This window comes from Megascapheus bottae, chromosome 3, assembly GCF_031878675.1.
Source record: "Megascapheus bottae isolate mThoBot1 chromosome 3, mThoBot2.hap1, whole genome shotgun sequence".
In the NCBI taxonomy this organism is placed as follows: Eukaryota; Metazoa; Chordata; class Mammalia; order Rodentia; family Geomyidae; genus Megascapheus; species Megascapheus bottae.
Genome location: NC_143511.1, coordinates 81,339,612 through 81,364,335, shown reverse-complemented (window position 1 = coordinate 81,364,335; position 24,724 = coordinate 81,339,612). Strand labels below are relative to the sequence as shown.

Genomic DNA, 24,724 nt, shown 5'->3' with positions numbered 1-24,724 from the left:
TTTCTCCTCTTTTTCTCACACATCAATATAACCTAGTAAACAAGAACTGCTATTACCATTATACAGTTAAGAAACCAAGGCTGATGGGGGGTGTGTGTGGGGGGAGGGAAATGGGTACCAAGACATGTGAAAGGGTATCAATGTATGTGAATTAATGCACCTTCTATCTGGCAAATATCATGTAACCCTTTTACTAATTACAATAAAAAAAAAATTAAAAAAAAAAAAGAAACCAAGGCTGAGATACTCAACGAAGATAAGACTTATAAATGACACATTAGGAAAAATAAGGTCTAATGTTTTATGGTTTATATGAATGCCTTCATAAATATATCTAAATTAGATTCTGAATAGATAAATTAAAATGACCTAAGAAAAAAGTATCAAAAAGAAAATCGAACTTACCAAATCTAATAAATGCATATCACTATTTCGTACATCTTTTCCTGGGCTTAGGAGAAGACCAAAACATCTGTGGAAACAGAAATGATATAAATTTGAAGAAAAAGATAGCAAATTTCCTTCATCCTCCCCAAAATTTTGTTTGATCACTTAAATAAAGAACTTACTATAGACAGAAAAAGAATAATTATTAGAATTAGCTATAAAATACTGTTGTTAAAAATCATAATCTTGGTGAGAAGTAATGTACCTACTATTTGGTGAATGTAACTATAACCCCTCTATACATTACCCCGACAATAAAAAAAAAATTAAATTAAAAAAAATCATAATCCTGGCTGGAAGTTTGGCCTAGTAGTAGAGTGTTTGCCTTAGCATGCACAAAACCTTGAATTAAATTCTTCAGTACCACATATACACAGAAAAAGCGATAAATGGTGCTGTGGCTCAAGTAGCAGAGTGCTAGCCTTGAGAAATCTCAAGGACAGTGCTCAGGCCCTGAGTTCAAGCCCGAGGACTGGCAAAAAAAAAAAATCATAATCTTTACTTCTTTAACTGTTTTCTATTATTCTCACATTCCTGATATTAACAGACTAGCTGAAGATTTATAGGAGTTATTTTCTTAAAAATTTTTTTTGGTCTGGGCTGGGAATGTAGCTTAGTGGTGAAGTACTTGTCTAACATGCATGAAGCCCAGGGTTCAATTCTTCCGATTACATAAACAGAAAAAGGCAGGTAGCATTGTGGCTGAAATGGTAGAGTACTAGCCTTGAACAGTGCCTAGGTCTTGAGTTCAAGCCTCACAATTGGTAAAAAAACAAACAAACAAACAAAAAGCCAGGCTCCAGTGAATCACATCTGTGATCCTAGCTACTCAGGAGGCTAAGATCTGAGGACTGCAGTTCTGCCAGCTAAGACAGGAAAGTCCATGAGACCCTTACCTCCAATTAACCACCAGTAAACTGTAAGTGTTGCTGCGGCTCAAGTGGTAGAGCGCTAGCCTTGAGCTGAAGAGCCCAGGGAAAGCACCCAGGCCCAGAGTTCAAGCCTCATGATTGACAGAAAAAAATTCTATTGACATTATGAAGGTGATAAATAGAGATGTTACAGCCATGTAAGTCAGGTAATGAGTACAATTCTTTTTGGGGAATGCCATCCCTTCCCTTGCTCTCTCCCAGTTTTCTTTCTTGCCTTACCTGCAAGTTATAAAGTTCATTTTCAGCATAGTGTCTAGCGAGTACTACTGCTGCATTTGCCCACCCCTTGTCCCTCCATTTCTGTCCCCTCCATTGTCTTCCCAAAGACAGATAAACAAACAAACAAGACAAAAAGAAAACAAAATAACAAAGGAAAAGAAACTCATTTCCAATTTCTAGTATGGGAGTTATTTTAAAGTAATAAAGCATGTAACTATAATAAGCAAAAGAATTCCAGTGGATAGCTACACTTACCTTTCAATGGCGAGTTCTTTATTAGTTGTTTGTTGCACATAGATGACAATTTTCTTATCAATTCCTTGGCGTAGTTTAAAGCACTGTCTGTCCTTATCTTTGGGAACAGCACTATAGAAAAATATATTTCATTAAATTTATAAAATATTTTCTTTTCACATATTAAAATAATTTTAACCCCCCCCAAAAAGAAAAATGTAATAGCTAAGCCAGGTACTGGAGGCTCATGCCTGTAATCTTAGCTACTCAGGCTGAGATATGAAGATCTTGGCTCAAAGCCAGCGCAGGCAAGGTCTTTGAAATGTTTACCTCCAATTAACCAGCATAAAACTAGAAATGGCTCAAATGGCAGATAAAAAAAAAAAGCTAGGTGAAAGCATGAAGTCCAGTTTCCAATACTGCTATAACAACAACAACAACAACAACAACAACAAAAATGTAGCTAATAAATTGGCATTGATGGCCATGCGGGTCATAAAAGCTATGTAGGAGGCTGAGATACAAAGACGTTTCAAGTCAGCTATTGTCATCTCAACAGAAAAAGCTGGGTGTGATGGAATGCTCATTATCCTAGCTATAATAGGAAGTTGTAAACAGAAAGATCAAAGTCCAGGACAGCCCAGGTAAAAAGTAGGATTCTATCTCAAAAATAACTAGAACAAGAAAAGCTGCTGGAGTGGTTCACATGGTATAGTACCTGTCTATTAAGTACAAGACTCTGAGTTCAAACCCCAGTGTCTTCCAAAAAGACAAAGAAAACAGAACAAAGAAAAAGAATGTAGTTAACATGAAAGCAGATTATAATGCCTACTTCAGTTCTTAAATAAAAGCCGAAGCCCCACTGTACCCCAATTGACCACCAGAGGGCATGCCAATTCTATATAAAGAAAATAAGATTTTTGCAACTATGAAAACCTTAAATTCAAGCCAGGCAGGCACAGTGGCTCACACCTATAATTCTAGCTAGTCAAGAAGCTGAGATTTGAGGATTGCAGTTCAAAGGCAGCCTGAGCACCAAAATCTGTGAGACTCTCATCTCTAATTAACCACCAGAAAACTGGAAGAGGCACTGTGGCTCCAAGTGATAGAGCCTTGAGCTGAAGAGCTCAGGGACAAAGTCTGGGCCCAGAGTTCAAGACCCATGACTGATAAAAAAAACAAAAAAACAACAACAAAACAAAAAACAACAACAACAAAGTAAGGCTCTAGTGGTAGGTCATGCCTGCAATCCTAGCTACTCAGAAGGCTGAGATATGAGGATCAAGGTTCAAAGCCAGCTCAGGAATGAAAGTCCATGATACTCTTTTCTCCAATTAGCCATCAGAAAATCAGAAGTGGCACTGTGGATCAAGTGGATGAGTGCTAGCCTTGAGCAGAAGCACTCAGGGACAAAGCCCAGGCCTAGAGTTCAAGCCCCATGACCAATGAAAACAAAACAAAACAAAACAACCTTAAATGCAGGAAGGATTTTAGAGTGCAGCCACTACATTCAAAAAATAAGGAAACTACTGCCAGAACATGCAAAGAAATTTGGGAAAGGGAATACTGTTTATTACAGCAATACTATATCTCCTTTTTGATTTTTATCTCAGCTATTTCTAAATCTATGTTGAAGGCAAGAGAGAAAGCCTTCAAGAATCTTCCTCAGGGGCCGGAGTTTTGCCTATAAGGTGCTTGCCTAGCATGCATGAAGACCCGGGTTCGATTCCTCGGTACCACATACATAGAAAAAAGCCGGAAGTGGTGCTGAGGCTCAAGTGGTAGAGCTCTAGCCTTGAGAAAGTCCAAGGACAGTGCTCAGGCCCTGAGCTCAAGCCCAGGACTGGCAAAAAAAAAAAAAAAAAAGAATCTTCCTCAGCTGTGTTCAATAGAATATTTGATGTCAAAAGCTTAAAGATGTCTACATAAGGAAGTGGCACCGTGGCTCAAGAGGTAGGGTGGTAGCCTTGAGCTGAAGAGCTCTGGGACAGTGACCAGGCCCAAAGTTCAAGTTCCACGACTGACAGGAAAAAAACAACAACAACAACAAACAAACAAAAAAAACAAAGAAAATAAGGGAACAAAGCAGCTACAAATTCAGAGGACATACTTGGGCCACAATACTTACCAGCATTCAGGCAGGTACTTCAAATTTGACTAAAATAAGGTAAGTTCTCTAAAATATTTTTTAATGCTTTATACTTCAACTCTTGCTGCTGTGAATCTGATTATATTCATTTCTCACATGTTATTAAAAAGTATATAAACCAACTTGAACCATAGATTGCACAACAACTAATATAAACTCAACACAAAGAATAAGATTCCTACCTAAAGTAACCTTTCCCATCATCTTCTTTTATTTCTAAAGACACAGAGAAGGTAAAGATGTCACTGTCAGGAGTCTGCGGTGCTGCTGGGGCTGAAAGTGGGGTCTGCTTGGCAGAACGGCGGAAGGCAGTGGCAAAACTGTAAAGTATCCGGCTTACCTACAACCAGATATATTAGGAAATGGGCTGTTACCATTAGGACATGAAATAGTTTTATTAAGGTTGTATGGTTACCTACTTTGGAGGCATAAACATCTTTCTCCTTATCTAATTGTTATGACCCTAAAGCAGGAGCAAAAGCAACAAAAGGAGGTTTAAAAAGTAAAAATGCGGGGCCAGGAGCATGGCCTAGTGGTACAGTGCTTGCCTAGCATGCACAAAGCCCAGGGTTCAATTCCTTAGTACCACATAAAAAAACCAAAAAAAGCTGAAAGGGGTGCTGTGGCTCAAGTGGTAGAGTGTTAGGCTTGAGAAAGCTCAAGAGCAGTGCCCAGATTGAGTTCAAGCCCCATAACTGGCAAAAGAAAAAGTAAAATTGTATTAGAGGGACTGGGAATGTGTAAAGTACTTGTCTAGCAGGCACAAGGCCTTGCGCTCGATTCCTTGGCATCACATAAACAGTTGAGTGATGCTATGGCTCAACTGGCAGAGCACTAGCCTTGAGCAAAAGTGCTAGGCCTTGAGTTCAAGCCCCACAACTGGCAAAAAAAAAAAAAAAAAAAAAAAGAAATACAAGTGAAAACTTATTTCCTAAATGTTAGGAACTATCAGAACATATTTTTTAACAATAAAAAATAGTTCAAACAATTTGAAATACAACGTAAAAATCAGTGTTGATAAAATCTAAAAAAAAAAATTATCCTAACAAATTTATGTCTGTAAGAATAGTTTGCAAAAGGCAATGCTGGAATGAGGATGCAGATCTAATCCAATCAAGAAATATCCAACTGCTCTCCTCTAATACTCCTAGCAGCCATGGGGGTAGGGGTGAAATTTTTCTCTTAAGGACTCACAGCTTCTTGTATTTCACACCGAAAAACGTGTATTCTGAAGAGTTCTGCATTGTAATGACTTTCAGTGAAAGCAAAACAGTCACTCTCTGGAGTTCCATCATGCCCTCTGACGCAGAAGAGGATTTTGTAGATAGGGTAATTTGCTATTTCCATGTTTGTCTGAGGATCTAAGAGTCTGTTCAGATAAAAAAGACATACAGAGTAGAGCATTTACCAACTTGTATTCATATCAGAACTCAAAATATCCTTCTATCAACATGGGTTATATTTGTCAAATTGAGTATATTAATTCTTAATTTATCTTAAATTTTACTAAGTCATGTGGATTACTTCAGTTACAAATTATATAATTAAATATACAATCTCATATTTGGAGGAAGCAAGGAGATCTGCATTAAAACTATCAATGTGCAACCAAACAGTAGCCCTTTCTAAAAACTTCTCTGGGTATCAGTGTTGTTCAAAATAAAGTAACTGCACTGAAATAGCCTATATTTAACAATAGGTTTTGTTGGTTGTTGTTCTTTTTATGTGTGCTGGCATTGAGGCTGGGACTTAGAGACTTGGTGCTGTCACTTAAGCTTTTTCCGCTCAAGGCTAGGGTTCTACCACTTGGGCTACAGCTCTTCTTCCAGTTTTTTGTTGGTTGATTGGAGAAAAGAGTCTCATGGAGTTTCTTGCCAGGGCTGATTTTGACTATGATTCTTGAATCTGAGTGTGCATGTGAGAATGTGAGTGTGTGTGTGTGTGTGTCTGTTGGCCGTGAGGCTGGAACTCTGGGCCTGGGCACTGTCTTTGAGCTGGCTCAAGGCTAGTGCTCTACTACCTGAGCCACAGTGCCACTTCCCATTGGATGGAGGTTTAATTGGAGATAAGAGTCTCACAGACTTTAGTGCCCAGGCTGGCTTTGAACCTAGATCCTCAGATTTCAGCCTCCTAAATAGTTAGGTTAACATGCATAAGCCACTGATGCCCAGCAGATGTGAACCTCTTAAGTAGCTAAGATTACAGGGAGTAAGCCACCAGTGGTTGACACTAATAGGTTTTTGTAATTTCAAAAATCAACCTGAAATTCTATTTTAAAATCATGTGATGAGCTAGTATTTTTACTCTGGGAACATGGAAAACATAAAATTAATTTGTTAGGTAGACTCTCATGGTCAATATATTCAATTATCCCCAAAGTAAACTCTAATGTTTTACACTGGATTGGGGTGTACAGAGTAAACAGAACAAGGATGACAAATGAGTTTCCTTGTTTTTTGTTTGTTTATGTTTTGTTTTATTTTGTTTTTTGGTACTGGTCTTGGGCATAAATGTAGGGCCTGGACATTATCCATTAGCTTTTTTGCTCATGGCTAGCTCTCTACCACTTGAGTCACAGCTTCATTTTTTTCTTTTTCTTTTTTTTTGGGGGGGGGATATATTAATTGGAGATTGGAGTTCCTGGACTTTCCTGTCCAGGCTAGCTTTGAACTGTGATCCTCAAATCTCAGCCTCCTGAGTAACTAGGATTACAGGTGCAAGCCACTGGCCCCCAGTGAGCATCTCATTTTTCATTAGGATAACAATCCTTGGAAAATGAATAAATAAAGAATAAATGAATGAATGAAATAATTCTTCATTTTGCTGACCAGTACTTTTTTGTAAAACAGAGATGTAACATGAATACTACATAGGTTTCAAGAGGCTGACCTCACCTCACAGTTCCTTCAGATACATTCGGCACTGAGAGGGTCACGTCCAGTGAAATCTGACACTGACTTCTTAAGATTGACATCATTCTTAGGGCCTCTACTTCACTTCTTGGAGCATTTACTGAGGCACAGCCTAAATAGGTCAGTTTACTGAAAACCACGCTATCCTCATCAGCCACTGGTGTGAAAGGACTTGATGCTTCAGTATCTGAAAGAAACAAATAATAAAGAGATGATTCTTTTCATTCTTAAAATTTTGTCTTGATATAAAAAGCAAATAAAAATCTTCAAGTAACATTTAGGCTCAGAAAAACTGCCTATAGAACCCAGAAAGCCCACACTAGAGTAACACCAAAATTTTTAGGTGATTAGTTAAGAGTTAAATCCAAACCTTGAAGGTCACCCAAGATTCAGATCTGATTCACTTTTCTGTCTCTATTTCTTTCACTGGACTTTCTAATTTAAACTCAAATGAAATACACATGTAGTATTTGAATATTCTCAACAAACCTGTCTTCTCTCTGAATCTGCAGTTATAATTCGTCCTCCAATTCATCATATAAGCCGCTATATTGTATTCTCTTAATATCCTTGCTATCACCTGCCTCATTCTTAGCTCCTCATTCTTTCAAAGGCCTTTATAATTAGCCCTTTCTTTTTTCTCTCTCACTATGCTTCTGTCTAGATTTTTACTCTCCCTTTGCCAACTTGGAAATTATTCCTAAAGACTCAACAAGGCCTAAAATAAACATCTATTCACCATGTATCATCTCTCCATTTCTCCAGCACCATATTCAAATTCCTTCTTTCCTGGAAAAAACTTCCTTTTTATTTATTTATTTTTCTTTGGTGCCAGTCCTGGGTCAAGACCCTGATGAGTTCAAGACTCAGGGCTTGTCCCTGATCTTTTTTGCTTAAGATTGGAGCCATAGCTCCACTTATGGTATGTTTTGTATGGCTAATTGGAAGTAAGAGTTTCCTGAACGTTCCTGCCCAGGCTAGCTTCCCACTATGATCCTCAGATCTCAGTCTCTCCAATAGCTAAGATTACAGGTGTGAACCACTGATACTAGGCTTGGAAAACTCTTTTAAGCACCATGGGAAGCAGGGAAAGACTTCTTTCTCTGTGCTATCTAACAATCATTCCTTCCTTGGTGTAAGTGAAATACAGTTAAAAGGGAAATCAGAATGATCGTGTGTGTGTGTGTGTGTGTGTGTAAAACCTTTCCCAAATGTAGAATCTGAAATTTCCAGTGAATATAGGTAATTCAAGATCATTCCTATTCTGTTCTGAGTCAAATCACATGGCAGACACTGAGATATTAAAAACAATAACCTTCAATTACGCAAGCAATGCAGCAATCCTAACCTCCTTGTCCAGGTTTCACGGGCAGGCTCATCTCAGGTTTTTGGAGCCCAGCTAATGGCACAGGGTTAATGGTGGATGAAGCTGAGAGTTGATTAGAGAGAGGACCATCTCCTTCACCATCCAGTTGTGACCTTTCCCCAAGCTCCTTGTCCTCTGGCTGGTCATCCATGGGCGGATCCATCAGCACATCTGCTAGCTCTTTTTGCAGCTGCTGCTCACTTCCATTCCCTACAATCTAAGGGTCACAAGTACAAGCAATCAGTAATACAGGGGGTCTATTTCTGAAGACGAGTACCAGAATTTCCTTTGTTACTTAAGTATTTTCTGAATGTGGGAAAAAATAGAATAATAAATAATCAATAATAAGGGCTGCTGCTACTCCCTTAATTCATAGTTTTGTATTAAAAAGTACATAATGAATTGGAGATAAATGCCCAGAAATACATGTGAAGCCTGCTGGCCAGTGTTGGTAACATTTTCCACAAGTCATTTTCTATGTTTGTTGAGAAATCATATACATATATATATATATATATATAATTTTTTTTTTGCCAGTCCTGGGCTTGAGCTCAGGGTCTGAGCACTGTCCTTGGACTTTCTCAAGGCTAGAGCTCTCCACCTGTGCCTCAGCATCACTTCTGGCTTTTTTCTATGAATGTGGTACTAAGGAATTGAACCTGGGTCTTTGTGCATGCCAGGCAAACACTCTACCACTAGGCCAAACTCCCAGCCCGGAGAAATCATATTTTTAAGAGGAATACCTTTGCACTTTATACTAAAGAGAAAAATGTACTTGCTTCCAAAATTATAAACAGAAACATAACTACTAAGTAGTATACTCTCAAAGGTATTTTATAGTTCCTACCATAGTCACTTATCTTTTAAAGTTTTTTTTTTGTTTGTTTGTTTTTGTTTTTTTCCCCCAGCCAGTCCTCAGGGTTGGACTCAGGGCCTGGGCACTGTCCTTGGACACTTTTTGCTCAAGGCTAGCACTCTGCCACTTGAGCCACAGAGCTACTTACAGCATTTTCTGGGCATATGGTACCAAAGAATTGAACCCAGGGCTTCATGCATGCTAGGCAAGCACTCTACCACTAGGCCAGGCTCCAGGCCCTCTTTTAAAGATGATATATACATGAATAAAGCTAAAAAAAATGCATGAAAAATAGTCTTAAGGAAAAAAGCAAATTTCAATAGTTTCAAATATTTTTATGGAATAATAAGTTTATTAGTTGATAGAAAAAGTAAAAAAGTGCAAAATCAGATAAAAACTGCTCAATCAATGCTAAGAAAAAACACATGACAAAAACCCACTTAGTAATGTACCTAAAAGTTTATTCAAGAAATACTAGAATAGTAAACTAGATGCTGGTGGCTCATATTTGTATTCCTAGGTAATCAACAAACTGAGATATAGAGAATCATGGTATAAAGCCAGGTAGGGTAGAAAAGTCCTTAAGTACTGAACTCAGGGTGGGGCTCAAGAACATCAGCTTTGCACAAGTAAGCCTGGTGAATACAAGGCCCTGAGTTCAAGCCCATGAACCAGCAAGGAAAGGAAGGAAGAGAAGAAGAAAAGAAAAAAGGAGAGAAAGAAGGAAAGAAGGAAGGAAGGGAGGGAGGGAAGGAGAGATAGAAAAACTAACAAAAGAGGCCAGGAGTTTGGCCTAGTGGTAGAGTGTTCAACTAGCATGCATGAAGCCCTGGATTCCATTCCCAGTACCATATACATAGAAAAAGCCAGAAGTGGTGTTGTGGCTCAAGTGGCAGAGTGCTAGCCTTGAGCAAAATAAAGTCCAAGGAGAGTGTCCAGGCCTCTGAGTTCAAGCCCCAGGACTGGCAAAAAATAAAACAAAACAAAACAAAAAAAACCATTTAGAAAAACAAGTCATACTGAGCACGATGGTGCATTCCTGTAATGCCAAAAGGCAGAGATGAGAGGCAGAAATTTGAGAACAGTCTGGGTTTTATGGTTTTCCAGGATAGTCTAGGCTTATAGCAGAACTGCCCCCCCCCCAAAAAAAAGTCATTCGTAAAGAAGTAAAGAGGCTTAAGGAGACCTTCAAAAAGTTTAAGTGGGTGGGACTGTGAAACTGGTATGAGAAGGAACGTTATCCAGTAAAATTCCAGTATCGAAGGAACTATTCTGGGCTAATAAGGGATCTAAGTTAAAGACTTGTTTTGAGCTTTTGTGACTATAAGTCAAGTCAGCTGGCCTATAAATTCTGACAGCCTGATTTCTATTTTGCTGAAATCTTCCAAAGAAAATTCTAACACTTCAACTACACTTGCCATCGAAATAAGGGCTGTTTCACTTCAAAAACAACTTTTGTTTCTGAGTTTAAATTCATTGAAGAAGTTATTACTAACTCAACTATAAGTCATATTGAGTAACTTTAAATCTGCCTTAAGCCTGATTCCACACTTCTAAAGTGCAACTCAATTTCTGTTTTCAGAAGTTTTGCTTTAAAAGTTTTTAAAGCACCTAAAAAACAAACTAGAGATTAGTTCCAAACTAGAGATTGTCTCTTAATTCTTTATCACCTGGAATAAATAGGACAGCTTAACTGAACCTAAACTATTTTCTAAGAGTAATGAGAAATAACAGGAGCTAAGTTTCCTAAAAACTGAGAATTGATCAAACTCTAGGTTTCAACAATTAAAAGTTGCATATGGAAGTAAACTACAAAGAAAGCTATTAATACATATAAAGTACTATTTTGCTCTACAGCATATGATGTAAGTAAACCCAGCTTTGGCTATTATGTTACAATATACTCACCAATCACAGAAATACACCAAGCCCTGAAAATATGTACACATGTCTACCTTTTGTGTTTTAAAAGTGTGCCTTTCATTCTTCTCTAGTTTGTAAATTTTGTAAACATAGAATTGAATTAACTTCCTTTAGCTCTTTCTAATGAAATGTAGAAAAATGTAATGTACACACACATAACTATTGATTGTGTGTGGGGGGGTGTGTGTGCACTGGTACTGAAGCTTGAATGCAAGGCCTGGGTGCTGTCCCTTCACTTTATCACTCAAGGATAGTACTCTATTACTTGAGCAACAGCTCAAGTGACTTTTGGTACTTCACTAAAGATCAAGGGTCTCAGACTTTCCTGCTTGGGCTGGCTTCAAGCTTGATCTTCAAATCTCAGCTTCCTGAGTAGCAAGGATTACATGTGTGGGCCACTGGTATTCAGCAACATTATTTTTTTTTTGGAGTGGTTTAAAAATAGCAACCAAATAAATGCCTTAGATAATTACTTAACTCGCAGTACTCAACAATTATGTTAAACCATTTATGAACTGTCAATCCAATTCCAAAATTATTTTCTGTGACATTATAATAACTATAGTTAAATCATTTTTTTTTTTGCCAGTCCTGGGCTTGAGCTCAGGGCCTGAGCACTGTCCTTGGACTTCCTCAAGGTTAGAGCTCTACCACTTGAGCCTCAGCACCACTTCCAGCTTTTTTCTATGTATGTGGTACCAAGGAATCCAACCCATCTTCGTGCATACTAGGCAAGCACTCTACCACTAGGCCAAACTCCCAGCCCCAGTTAAATCAGTTTTTTAAGGCAGTCAATTTTGTCTCTGTCAAGTTGGAATACATTCGCAAAAGTCTCAAAGTTTGGCATGAATCAGAACCATCTGGAGAGCTTGCTGAAACAGACTGTGAGGCTCGTGAATTTCCAATTCTATAAATCTGAGGTGGAACCTGATACTTTGCATTTCTGAAAAGGTCCTGAGAAGATGGTGATGCTGCTGGCTTGTGGACTGCATGCTGAGAAACAATCTTCAGTGACTGGCTGTTAACCATGACTAGGCAGCAGAAATCACACAAGGAGACTTAAAAATTTAAACATACATTTTTCCTCTCTGTCCTTGCCTTCTATGTTTGAAAACTAAATCAGTCTCAGAGAACAGGCAGCCTGGCACACACATTTTAAAAACCACAGGTGAATCTAATATACAGCCAGAATTATGAAACATTGCCAGAAATTAAAATCTTGAAATGAGATGCCTATGTCATATCTTTTTCTAACTACATATAGTCATCAAATTTATCTCTAGCACTTTTTAAAAATAAAAATCCCTTAAGGAAAACCTCTCTCTGGTTGACAGGTTTAGGTTTAGGAGGTTTAGAGTTCAATGTTAGCACCAGACAAAAAGTAGGAGCCTTATTTGAAATTAGAGCGAATCATGTTGAGTGAGATAAGACCAAAAGAACAAAAGGTGCATGATATCCTTAATATGTGGATATTAAATCCAAACAGTCCAATGGTGATGACTCAATATTTGGGTACCCAAGGTTATGGACATGGTCTTGGAGATATAAACAGAACTATATACACATAAAAATCCATGATGGGCTTTATATTCTATAGATTGAAATGTATCTATGACATACAAACCCTCAGCTTAATTTTAATTATGTTCTAAAATCAATGTGTCAGTGATTGTATATAGATTCCCTTCTTGAATACTTTGTTAAATGTGACATTTGAAATATGACGTAAAAATCAATGCTAATAAATTCTTTAATTAAAGAGCTCAGGGACAGCCCCCAGGCCCAGAATTCAAGCCCCATGACCCACAAAAACAAAAAAACCTACAGACACATCTCAAACACTTTAGTATATATAAAAGAAATCAGATACAAAAGGCCATATTCTGCATTAGTCCATTTTATTTTTTTCAGTAATAGGGCTTGAACAGTGCCACTTCTGTGTCCCTGAGCTCTTCAGCTCAAGGCTAAAGCTCCAACACTTTGAGTCACAGCATTACTTCTTTTTTTTCTTTTCTTTTTTTTTTTAAGTTTAATGGAGCCAATAGGCATATAAACTGTGTTCTGGCAGACATGAAGACCTGCTTTCTCTTATCAAAGAAAATGGCACATGTTTTTATCAATGTTTGACAACAGAGAGTAAAGGGTACTAAGATTAATGTCAGAGCACCAATTTAAACAAAACAACCAAAAATATTGTTATTCAACTTGGAAAGAAGAAATAGAACCAAGATGTGGAGAATATCTCAAAACCCTTCAAAACAGAGAACTCTGGCCTCTCAGAGACAAAACCTCACATTGTCAAACCCCAAATATAAACTCTAAATGTACAAAGACAAGAAAAGCAAAGATAACGGAAAATGTCTTTCTGAGTATATTCCAAAGGGAAACTTGAAAATATTCATAATACATAGGCTTGTTCATTTCAGGTAAAATGACAGATTGCTATAATTCTTCCTGCTATTATATTCAAACAACAAAAAGAAAAATCTACTTTCGGGAAAAAAAAAAGTGAAATACCTCACTTTCATTCCTAATTTGAGTCGGAGTTTCACTGTTTTAAATAAGGGCTATATCTAATAATGAATACAGAACTTCAATTCACATCGCATTTCTAACATTCCACTCACATCCCACCCAACCAATAACGGTCAGCTTAGCAAAGTTGCTTCACAGGAAAGTATTATTAAATGGCTGAAAAAATTGCAACTTTTTACAAAGTGCTGTAATTTCTTGAAAAACCCTTACACTGATTTGCAATGGTCATTTAAAGAACAGGGAGTAACTGATACTGCACTAAGTCTGCAAAGACACATGTTTCACTGTCCTAATTTGATATATAATATAATAAGAGGATAGAATATTACAGTACCGGGCAGGCTGACATCAGTTCTTCATCTAAAAAAAGACTATCATTCAAGACAAGATAGTAAAAATAAAGATGAAGGATGTTCTAAAATGCTGTAGCTACAAGAGGTCTTACATTTACCCAAGGAGGACTCTAATGAGAACTACTGAGATCTACCTAATGTCTAGAGAACCTCCATGTGATTCCATCTTTTCCAGGATGAGATTCCAAACCATACTTCTGAGGAGAGGAAGAACAAGGTTGAGTAAATCGTGAGCACATTAGTAGTTGGTAAATAAGAGCTCTGGTCTTCTTTCACCCACTACAGTAGAAACTGAACACAGTGGGGCATCCGTGAAAACTGAAAACAGGGCATGAACGATTAGAATAGCAAACCCCACTATTCTTCTCCCTCCAGCCAACACTGAAACAAAAAAGAAAGCCCACCCTCAAAGGTCATGCCCTATTTTTCAGGTCACCTTGAATGCAGTCTAGACAGTTTCCATTTACCCTAGGGAAAGAATCCCACACAGGAAGTAGTACTTGTCTGAAAACTGAGTATTTGAAGCCTATGGGGTTAAACTGGGGCAGTTTAATAATATTGCCACAGCATTACTTCTGATTTTCTGGTGGTTAACTGGAGATAAGGGTCTCATGCACTTTCTTCTCTAGGCTGGCTTTGAATCATGATCCTCAGCCTCCTGAGTAGCTAGAATTACAGGCATGAACCACAAGCACCCAGCTCATTATTCTGTTTAAATGGCAAATAAAGAATGCAAAACTACAGGGATAATCATAATGAATCTTATCACTAGTTCTCAGGGACTTGGAAAGGGGAATAGGAGGCACAATGGGATTTTCTGGAGTGATGGAAATTATTTTCTGTCTTGGTTACGGTGACAGGTTAAGTGCTTACATCTAGCTGATAGAACTATATACCTAAAAGAACTGTATTTACTGCGTGTAAATTTTTCCTCATTAAAGTTGATAAAATAAAATAGAAAAAAATATGGTTTCTAAAATAAGAAAACCAGAAAACTTGTTCTTTCTTTCCTTCACTTCCTTAGTATCCCTCACCCCTCTTTCTTTCATATGCCCTTTGAAAGATGCCCATCTATGATGGGCTTTGGAATGAACTTTATTTTTTCAGGTGCCACCACATAGCATCTGTCCCAATGTGTATCAACAATTTTTTAATTTTTTTCCTTGTCTATCGACAGTTTCAATTGCATATTCCAAATTTCACCAAAACCTTAACTCACTCACTGCTGCTCCCCTTCTTTTTTTTTGCCAGTCCTGGGCTTGAGCTCAGGGCCTGAGCACTGTCCTTGGACTTTCTCAAGGCTAGAGCACAACCACTTGAGCCTCAGCACCACTCTGGCCTTTTTCTATGTATGTGGTACCGAGGAATCGAACCCGGGCCTTCACGCATGCTAGGCAAGCACTCTACCACTAGGCCAAACTCCCAGCCCCTCCCCTTCTTTTCTTCACTCATCAGTGAACTGCACTATTACCCATTCCATGGGCCAAGAACCAGTTATTTTTAACCCTTCTCAGTTCCATGGTTTTGCCCAGTTATGCATTTCCCGCTCTGATCTCCCTGAATAGCTATAAAATTCAAATACACTGCTTTCATCTTGCGTAAGTCTACCACAGAGTTAGTAGTTTCTCTGCATTCTTTCTCTCTTTTGCTCTTGCTATAGCTATTCAAATGATAACTGCAATATTAGTTGTGTCCAAGCTCTGACTTATTTTAAAGCCTCCTCAATGCCCACAGGATAAAGCCTAAATCTCTAGTGTCTTCTGAGTCTTTCCACAGCTCTGTCCAACCTACCTTTCCAGTCACATTCAACTATTCCACTTTCCTGGAAAGCATCACTACTTTGCTTTGACCACACTTTGCGTAGACCATTTCCTTTCCTAGAAAAGCCTCTTTCTCCTATATATTCTTTAAAGCCAATCATAAATTCTGTTATCTCCTTAACAGACCTTAACCCTTCTAGACAGTTTCATCACTCTTCTCTTAGGCTATCATAATTATTAGCCAACAAATTTACAACTACTACAAATTATTTTAAAGAATATTTGTTCAATGTTGTTGAACCAGACTCAGCAGAGACTGTTTATATCTCTGAACTTTGGAGAGTGGTTTGTATAGAACACATATAAAATACACATTTACTAAAATAAATGTTATAAATGTGAAGAATACATGGTATCAGGTGTGATTTTCTCTAAAATGATACTTAAATGCCTGTTTAGTTTAAACGCAGTAAATGATTTCAAAACAAATAATACGAGAGTGGTTAGAAATGAAAAAAAAAATGTGAAGAATAGAAGCCAAAGCACTATGAATTGATCCATTGGATCCTATTTGGATATTCTTTAAATTTTGGCTCAACTATAATATCAGGAAATCTGGATGATTATAGTTTTATCTATGTAAAAACAAAAATCAAATTCCATCATTTCTTATTAAAATTGAAAAGACTGTCATTCTTATTATAAATGCTATAAATAAAGATGCACTAAAACAAAAACATGAGAAGGGGTATCAATGTATGGGAAGTAATGCACCTACTACCGGGTGAATCTAACTGTAACCCCTCTATACATTACTCAAGCAATAAAAAAAAAAGATACAATAAAGATACACATGTTGTAAATGTCACAAGATTACTAAGGGAGAGCCAGGAGTGGTGCTTATCTGTAATTCCAGCACTCAAGAAACTGAGACAGGAAAATCATGAGTTTGATGACAACCAAGACTACCTAGTAAGATGCTGTACAAAATTAAAAACAGCAGGGGGGGAAAAAGCCCAGGGAAGACCAAATTATTGAAAACAAGTTCATGTCCATATAATGTCCACTAAAGGAAAGAAAAGAGTTCTTCAGGAACAGACCTGAGTTGAGAAGGCAAACAAACTCTAAAACTCACAAATGTACAGCTACGATAGACATGAGATATATGGACAGAGACAGGTGAATGATTTACTCATAAATCCACTTTTGAAGCAGTGAGGGCTCAGAGCTACCATGTAATAAATAAATCTCTTGGAGGCACTACTAACCCAATACATTATTCAAATGGTGCTGCATAGAACTGATCTCCATGTAGCCTTATAACTGAGCACATGAGCCATAATTAGGCTCCAAATTTAATATAGATACAGGTTTGGTGCATGGCTTTGACAGAAACTCTTGGCAAATTAACCTCTAGGAGCCACAACAGGCTCATCTCCTACAGAAAGGATTTTAACATTTATCTCACAGAATTATAATGAGGGAACTTCTATAGGATATTGTATGTGTACATATATATGTATATATCTCTATGTACAAACATACATGTGTATATTTTGGGATATATTACATAATACATACATACACACACCTAGCTTTTATTGGGTGATCATTTCATTTAATTTTCATATCATAATACATGTCAATAAGTAAGCATCCAAGTATATTTTACTATTCCACTTTCAGTTCTTTCCAATAAATTCTTGTCAATCTCTTAGAACTGAAGTTAGAAAAAAGGAAACAGCAGCCAGGAGTTTGGCCTAGTGGTAGAGTGCTTGCCTAGCATGCACGAAGACCTGGGTTCTATTCCTCAGTACTACATACACAGAAAAAAGCCAGAAATGATTCTGTGGTTCAAGTGGTAGAGCTCTAGCCCTGAGAAAGCCCAATGACAATGCTCAGGTCCCAAGTACAAGCCCCCTGACTGGCAAAACAAAACAAAGCAAAAATAAATAAATAAATAAAACCTTAACAACTGGGTACAAAAAATCCCCCCCAAAAAACAAAAAACAAGTCCATTGTGGTTCTACATTCCAAGGGTCACAGACTCTAAGAATATACTAACTACTCATGTCCCCCCCAAAACTATTAGAATAACCTATGTCCTTTTCTGAATATAACAAGTAACTTATATGGCAGTTATAAACTATACGGTAGAATTGGCTACAAGACTATTTCCTTGAGAGAAAAGCTGCACTTGGAAACAAAGGACAAAATGTTCCCAAGACAATATTCAGAGTCATTTCCTGATCTCAAATTTGTATTCCTAACTTTACAGCTCTTATTTCCGTCACTGCTCCAATACCAACTAGACCTCACTTGTATGCCGGTCATGCAAAACTTCTTCAGACAGTGTGAGGCTTTGTCTTCAAGAAAGCATGTGAGAAATGACCATTTGTGCTTGAGAGATTCTTAGAGGATCTGAAAATTAAAGACAAACCTCTGACAATCTGTAGTTTCCAATACTTTTATCCTGGTACAGAAAAGTATAATTGAAAATGGTCCAAACTAAGTGATTTTGCTCAGATTTAATGCAAAAGCTGAGGGATATATAAAAATTACTTTTGTAAGAAAGCAAAGTATAAATGAGCCAAACTCCAATTTGAATATTGTGAGTTTTAGTACCAATCTCACATCATAGACCTACTCATACACCCACACACATTTTGTAGCTTTTTTTTTAACTTAAAGTTAGTTTGTGCTTCTCTTTTTAACTGTATTTATTCTGATTATCTATCTTATTATGTGAAGGAACAATCAAAAAAAAAGATCCTAAGTATTTAGTTAAGAATTACTAAAAAAAAAAAAAGTGGGAGAAAATGCGAGAGAAGGGATGACCTTGTCCAAAAAGAAATGCACTCTTTATATGACTTATGTTAACTGTAATCCATCTGTCCATCACCTTCATAATAACAATAAGAAGAATTACTAATGTTATTTCAACATAAAAGAAGTGGGGAGAAAACAGAAGCTTGTGAATTAGACCTAAAACCCAACATAGGCTTGTAGGTATACTCAGCAATACACAGTGCTTGCCTAGCAATATGCAAGGTCCTAGTCCCATTCTCATCACTGGGGAAAGGGGGGGAAAAAAGGAAAGAAAAAACAGTAGGAAATTCTAAATATAAACAATGAATTGCTAGGTGAGTTTTTAAAATCTACTTTTCTATATTCTCTCTCTCTGTCTCTCTCTCTCTCTGTCTCTCTCTCTCTGTCTGTCTCTGTCTCTGTCTCTCTCTCTCTCTCTCTCTCTCTCTCTCTCTCTCTCTATATATATATATATATATATATATATATATATATATTGTGGGTGTGTGTGTAAGTGTTTGGGAGCTGTCCTTGAGCTTTTATACTCAAGGCTAGTGCTCTACTACTTGAACCACAGTGGTTAATTGGGATAAGAGTATCACAGACTTTCCTGGACAGGCTGACATCAAACTCTGATCCTCACATCTCAGCCTCCTGAATGGCAAGGATTACAAATGTGCGTCACCACCACCTGGCAACATATCATTTTTATAATCACTATTAACAAATACAGAGTATTCAAATCTTGAGAGAAAAATAAAAGCAAACAGAATCATTTGTATTGCATATGCAGTTGTCTTGACTCCAGATCTTTCAACCTCTAGTATATACCACACCACATGACTTACTTTTTCCATAAGAAATCCTTAAGAATTCTCCAAGTCTTTTTTTTCCATGGTTATATGCTCTATGAAATTCTACCTATGGGACTAGGAATGTGGCCTAGTGGAAGATTACTTGCCTGGCATGCATGAAGCCCTTGGTTCCTCAGTACCAGCAATAGTGCTATGGCTCAAGTTGTAGAGTGCTAGCCTTGAGTAAAAGAAGCTCAGGGACAGAGCCTAAGCCCAAGTTCAAGTCCCAGGACTGGCAATAAACAAACTCTACTTCTCTTCTTAGGGGACAATTAGGCTCTCCCAAAATTCTATCCATACTTATATCCTAGTTCTTGATGAACTACATCATGACTACATCATGATTTCTCTCCCCAATTCCTGGTTCAGTGACTCTACTTGCTGAAAAGAATAGTATTATGAGATTGCCAGATCCTTTTACAGGTAGATAATACCTGAAATTTAGCCAGAAGATTAGCTTAGATGGACTGATTTTGTTATCTATTTTAAGTTGACAGTTTTCTTTCATTTAAATAATGTCAGTTTGATCTTTCTTTTTATTTCCTTCTTCTATTTATTTTTTGCTCGGCCTAGAGCTTGAACTCTGGGCCTAGGTGCTGTACCTAAGGCTCCTTTTGTTCAAGGCTAATGCTCCACCACTTGAGCCCCAGTGCCACTTCTGATTTTTTTTTTTCTTATCGGTGATTAGTTGGAGATAAGAGTTTCATAGACTTTCCTGCTCAGGCTGGTTTCAAACCATGATCCTCATATCTCAATAAGTAGCTAGGATTACAAGTATGAGCCTGGGAATTTGATTTCTCAAGAAGAAAATTATGAAGACTAGATTGATGACAATTTTCTGACATTTCTTCATAATGAATACTAGTTCATCCATATATCCCTCAACAATAGACAGAATATTTGGCTAAGAGTTAAGATTCCTCTCTTAAAACAATTTATGTTCAGATAAAAAAGGCACAATATATATTGATTTTATGGCAAGTTCTAGCTTTTTAGTTCCAAAAACAGCTTTTTTTTTTTTTTTTTTTTTTGTCAGTCGTGGGGCTTGAACTCTGAGTCTGGGCACTATCCCTAAGCTCTTCAACTCAAAGCTATTGCTCTACCCCTGGCCTTGGGTGTTATCCCTGAACTCTTCAGCTCAAGGATACTGCTCTACCCCTTGAGCCTCAGTGCCACTTCCGGTTTTCCAGTGGTTAACTGGAAATAAGAGTCTCACAGACTTTAGTGCCTGGGCTGGCTTTGAACCTGATCCTCAGATCTCAGACTCCTGAGCAGCTAGGATTACAGACATGAGTCAATGTGCCATGCCTGTGCCCATGCCCAGCCAAAAAACAACTTCCGAAATATATCCATGCTTATAGTTAAACCATCAGTTTATCCACAGCCACTGGAAGCAGTCTACCCTGATTCTTCCTTTTGTTCATTTGTACCAAATATTCATCTAATTCTATTGATAGACAGACATCCAAGAGGTAAAATGTCCCAGAGAATCAGAAAAAGAAGGAATAGCTCCTGAGAGGAACAGTGGAGATGATTCAGCATATGTAAATCAGATTCTGTTTGTAAACAAATAAACAGAATCAAGGATAAAACATCACATAATGATCTCAATGTACAAAGTTGTTGACAAACTAAACAACCTTTCATAGCAGAACTCTAAAGAAAATGGGAATATATCTCAAATAATAAAAACTACAGATGACAAACCCAGAGTCAATATTATAATGAAGGAGATAAAGTGATATCAGATACTCTAAAGTTAGCAAGGAGATAAGGGTGCCCAATTTTCTCATGCTTATTCAAAATAATTCTGGAATTTTTAGCCAGAGCAATGAGGCAAGGGAAAAGAAATAATATCACCATAAAATCCCTACATCTGCTACTTTTTGACAATATAGCAATATGTTTCAAAACATAAAACAACTTTTCAACATATCAATAATAAATAGGCAGAGAGATAAATCAAGAAAACAATTCCAAACTGGGAGAGACAAAGAGTGACACTGTACCAAAAGAAATGTAATCATTACTTGGTTTATATAACTATAACCTCTCTGTATATTACTTTTTTTTTTTGCCAGTTCTGGGGCTTGAACTCAGGGTCTGGGCACGGTCCTGAGTGTTCTCAAGGCTAGAGCTCTTCCACTTAAGTCACAGCACCACTTCTGGCTTTTTTTGTGTGTATGTGGTTCTGAGGAATCAAACCCAGGGCTTTGTGCATGCTAGGTAAGCACTCTACCACTAGGTCATGACCCCCAAGCCTGTATATCACCTTTATAATAACAATAAAAAGGAGAAAAAGAAAACAATTCCATTTACAAAACCTTGAAAAAATATAAAATATCTAAGTATAAACTCAACAAAAAGGTAAGGCTTCTACAATAAAAGCTATAAAAACCCGGAAGAAAGTAATGGAAGATTCCAGAAGATGGAATGGCCTCTTACTTCATGGATTATGGGAATATCTTGAAAAAGGTGACACTACCAATAGCAATCTACAGATTCAATCCTCATCAAAATCCTAATATCATTGTAGGCAAAAACAGAAAAACCAATCATAAAATTGTAAAACTGTAAAAAAGCATAAACGAATCTAAACAGCAAAAGAAATACTGACAAAAAAAAGCAATACTGGTGGTAGCACTACACTAGACCGCAAATTATACTATAGAGATACAGTAACTAAAATTGTAGGGATACTGGCATAAAAACTGAAATGAGACAATGGAACAGAACAGAAAACCCAGAAATAAGCCAGGTGCCAGGTGGCTTGTACCTGTAATCCCTAGCTATTCAGAAGCTGAGGATGGAGGTCAAAGGTAACCAGGGCAGAAAAGTCTGTAAGACTCCAATAAAATACTCAAAAAAAGCCAGAAGTGGCACTGTAACTCAAGTGATAGAGTGATAGATAGAAGCAAAGAGGCTGGAAGATAGTGCTCAGGCCCTAAGTTTAAGCTCTAGAACTGGCAAAAAAGAAAAAAAAAAAAAGAAAACACAGAAATAAAATCACACAATTGTATCCACTGATCTTTGACAAAGGAGCCAAAAGTATGCAATGAAGAAGTGATAGCCTCTTGAAAATAGTGGGGTGAGGGGCCAGGAGTTTGGTCTAGTGGTAGAGTGCTTGCCTAGCATGCACAAAGACCCGGGTTTGAGTCCTCGGTACCACATACATAGAAAAAGTCAGAAGTGGTGCTGTGGCTCAAGTGGTAGAGCTCTCTAGTCTTGAGAAAGTCCAAGGACAGTGCTCAGGCCCTGAGCTCAAGCCCAGGACTCGGAAAGGGATGAAAACTGATTTACATTCCAAAGACAGAAACTACACCTCTATTCTCTCCCTGTACAAAAATCAACTCCAAATGGACCCAAGATCCAAAGATGTAATATCTAATACTATAAAATTACTACAAGAAAATTACAGGAAAAACTTGGGAAAATAAAGACACTGGCAATTTTGTTTTCTGAACAGGACTCCAATTGCCCAGGAAATAAGGACATGAATAGGCAAATAAGACTATACCAAATTAAAATAGCCCCACAGCCAGGTGCCAGTGGTTCATGCATGTAATCCTAGTTACTCAGGAGGCTGAGATTTGAAGATCGTGGTTCAAAGCCACGAGACTCGAGACTCTTATCTCCAAAAAAACAGAAGTGGCGCTGTGGCTCAAGTGGTAAAGCATTAGCTTTGAACTGAAGAGCTCAGGGACAGCACCCAGGCCCAGAGGCCAGACCGAGAGCCCAAAGCCCCACAACTGATTAAAAACAAAACAAAACAAAAAAACAGAAACAAAAAAAAATTATCAGAATCAAGATATACTCCACAGAATGGGAGAAATTCTCTGCCAGCTACTCAACAGATAAAAGTTTGCTATTCAGAAGATATAATGATCTAAAAAAAATTAAACAGCAAAAGAACAAATAAGTCAGTTAGTAAATGGATAAATGAATTGAATAGTCTTAGAAGAAGGATTACAAATGGATGATTAGTTACATGAATGGTCAACATTCTTAGCAATAAAGGAAATGCAAGTCAAAATTATACTAAAATCCATGTCACACCAGTCAGAATGGTATCAATAAAGCAAAGAAAAAATGCTGGAGGGCCGGGAGTTTAGCATAGTGGTAGAGTACTCACCTAGCATGCACGAAGACCCAGGTTCAATTCCTCTGTGCCATATACATATTTAAAAAAAGCCAAAAATGGTGCTGTGGCTCAAGTGGTAGAGCTCTAGCCTTGAGAAAACCCAAGAACTGTGCCCAGGCCCTAAATCAAGGCCCAGGACTGGCAACAAATATACACACAAAAAAACCAACATGCTGGCAAGAGTGGCCAGGAATGTGGCCTAGTGGTAGTGTCCTAGCCTAGCATGCATGAAGCCCTGGGTCGAATTCCCTGGAACCACATACACAGAAAAAGCTGAAAGTGGGGCTATGGCTCAAGTGGCAGAGCACTAGCCTTGAGCAAAATGTGTCCAAGAACAGTGCCTAGGCTCTGAGGTCAAGCCCCAGGACTGGCAAAAAAAAAAAAAAAAAAAAAAATGCTGACAAGAGTATGGAGAAAAAGGACCCTTTATATACTGCTATTGAAATGTAAATTAGCGAAACCACTATGGAAATCAATATGAAGGCTCATCAGAAACTGAAAAAATAAACCTAAAATGACATGGCCATCTCACTCTTAGGCATATATTCAAAAATCGATATACAAAAAGATATTTGCATACTTATCCTTACTATAACTCTGTTCATAATAAAACTGTGGAATTGGTTGAGGTATCCAACTACCAATGAATAGATAAAGAAAATATGGTATATGTGTGTGTGTGTGTGTGTGTGTGTGTGTGTGTGTGTGTGTGTGTGTATCATGGAATATTACTCACAGAGAAAAAGTAGGCCATTTGTAGGAAAGTGAATGGAATTGGAGATCATCATGTTGCATGAGCCAAGCTCAAAAAGTCTTGCATGGTCTTGCTCACTTGTGGAGTATAGAACTAAAGTGATGATGAAGATGATGATGACAGTAATGGAATGGAATATGAACATATGAGGGCTGTTAAGAAAGGAATCACATGACCAGGGAGAGGGGAAGGAGAGGCTACTGAGTGAAGAGGATAGAAAAATATGACCACAGAACAACAAAAGCCACTAAATGCTATTTTTAAAAGGGAGGAAGGAAAAGGAAGGGGAATGGAATGTGGTCCATCTAGTCAAAGTGTCCTGCATGCGTGTATGGAAAGAGCACAATGAACCCCCTTAAATTAAAATGTGTGCTAAATTTTAAAAAGCAATATCCTTGGTTTTTTTTTTTTTTTTTTTTTGCCAGTCCTGGGCTTGAGCTCAGGGCCTGAGCAATGTCCTTGGACTTTCTCAAGGCTAGAG

General features: G+C 37.7%; 1 protein-coding gene across 4 annotated transcripts in view; it reads right to left on the bottom strand.

Annotated features, from left to right (window-relative positions):
- Positions 1–24,724, bottom strand: part of Rabgap1 (RAB GTPase activating protein 1) — a 145,592-nt gene that overhangs the window by 94,073 nt on the left and 26,795 nt on the right. For all 4 annotated transcript variants that reach the window (XM_090330593.1, XM_090330594.1, XM_090330592.1 and 1 more), the window contains 6 exons: positions 8,242–8,476; positions 6,876–7,080; positions 5,176–5,350; positions 4,164–4,321; positions 1,854–1,964; positions 406–472 (listed from right to left, as the gene is read on the bottom strand). In XM_090330593.1, the coding sequence (XP_090186719.1) occupies positions 406–472; positions 1,854–1,964; positions 4,164–4,321; positions 5,176–5,350; positions 6,876–7,080; positions 8,242–8,476 (951 nt within the window). The remainder of the gene's footprint in view (positions 1–405; positions 473–1,853; positions 1,965–4,163; positions 4,322–5,175; positions 5,351–6,875; positions 7,081–8,241; positions 8,477–24,724) is intronic.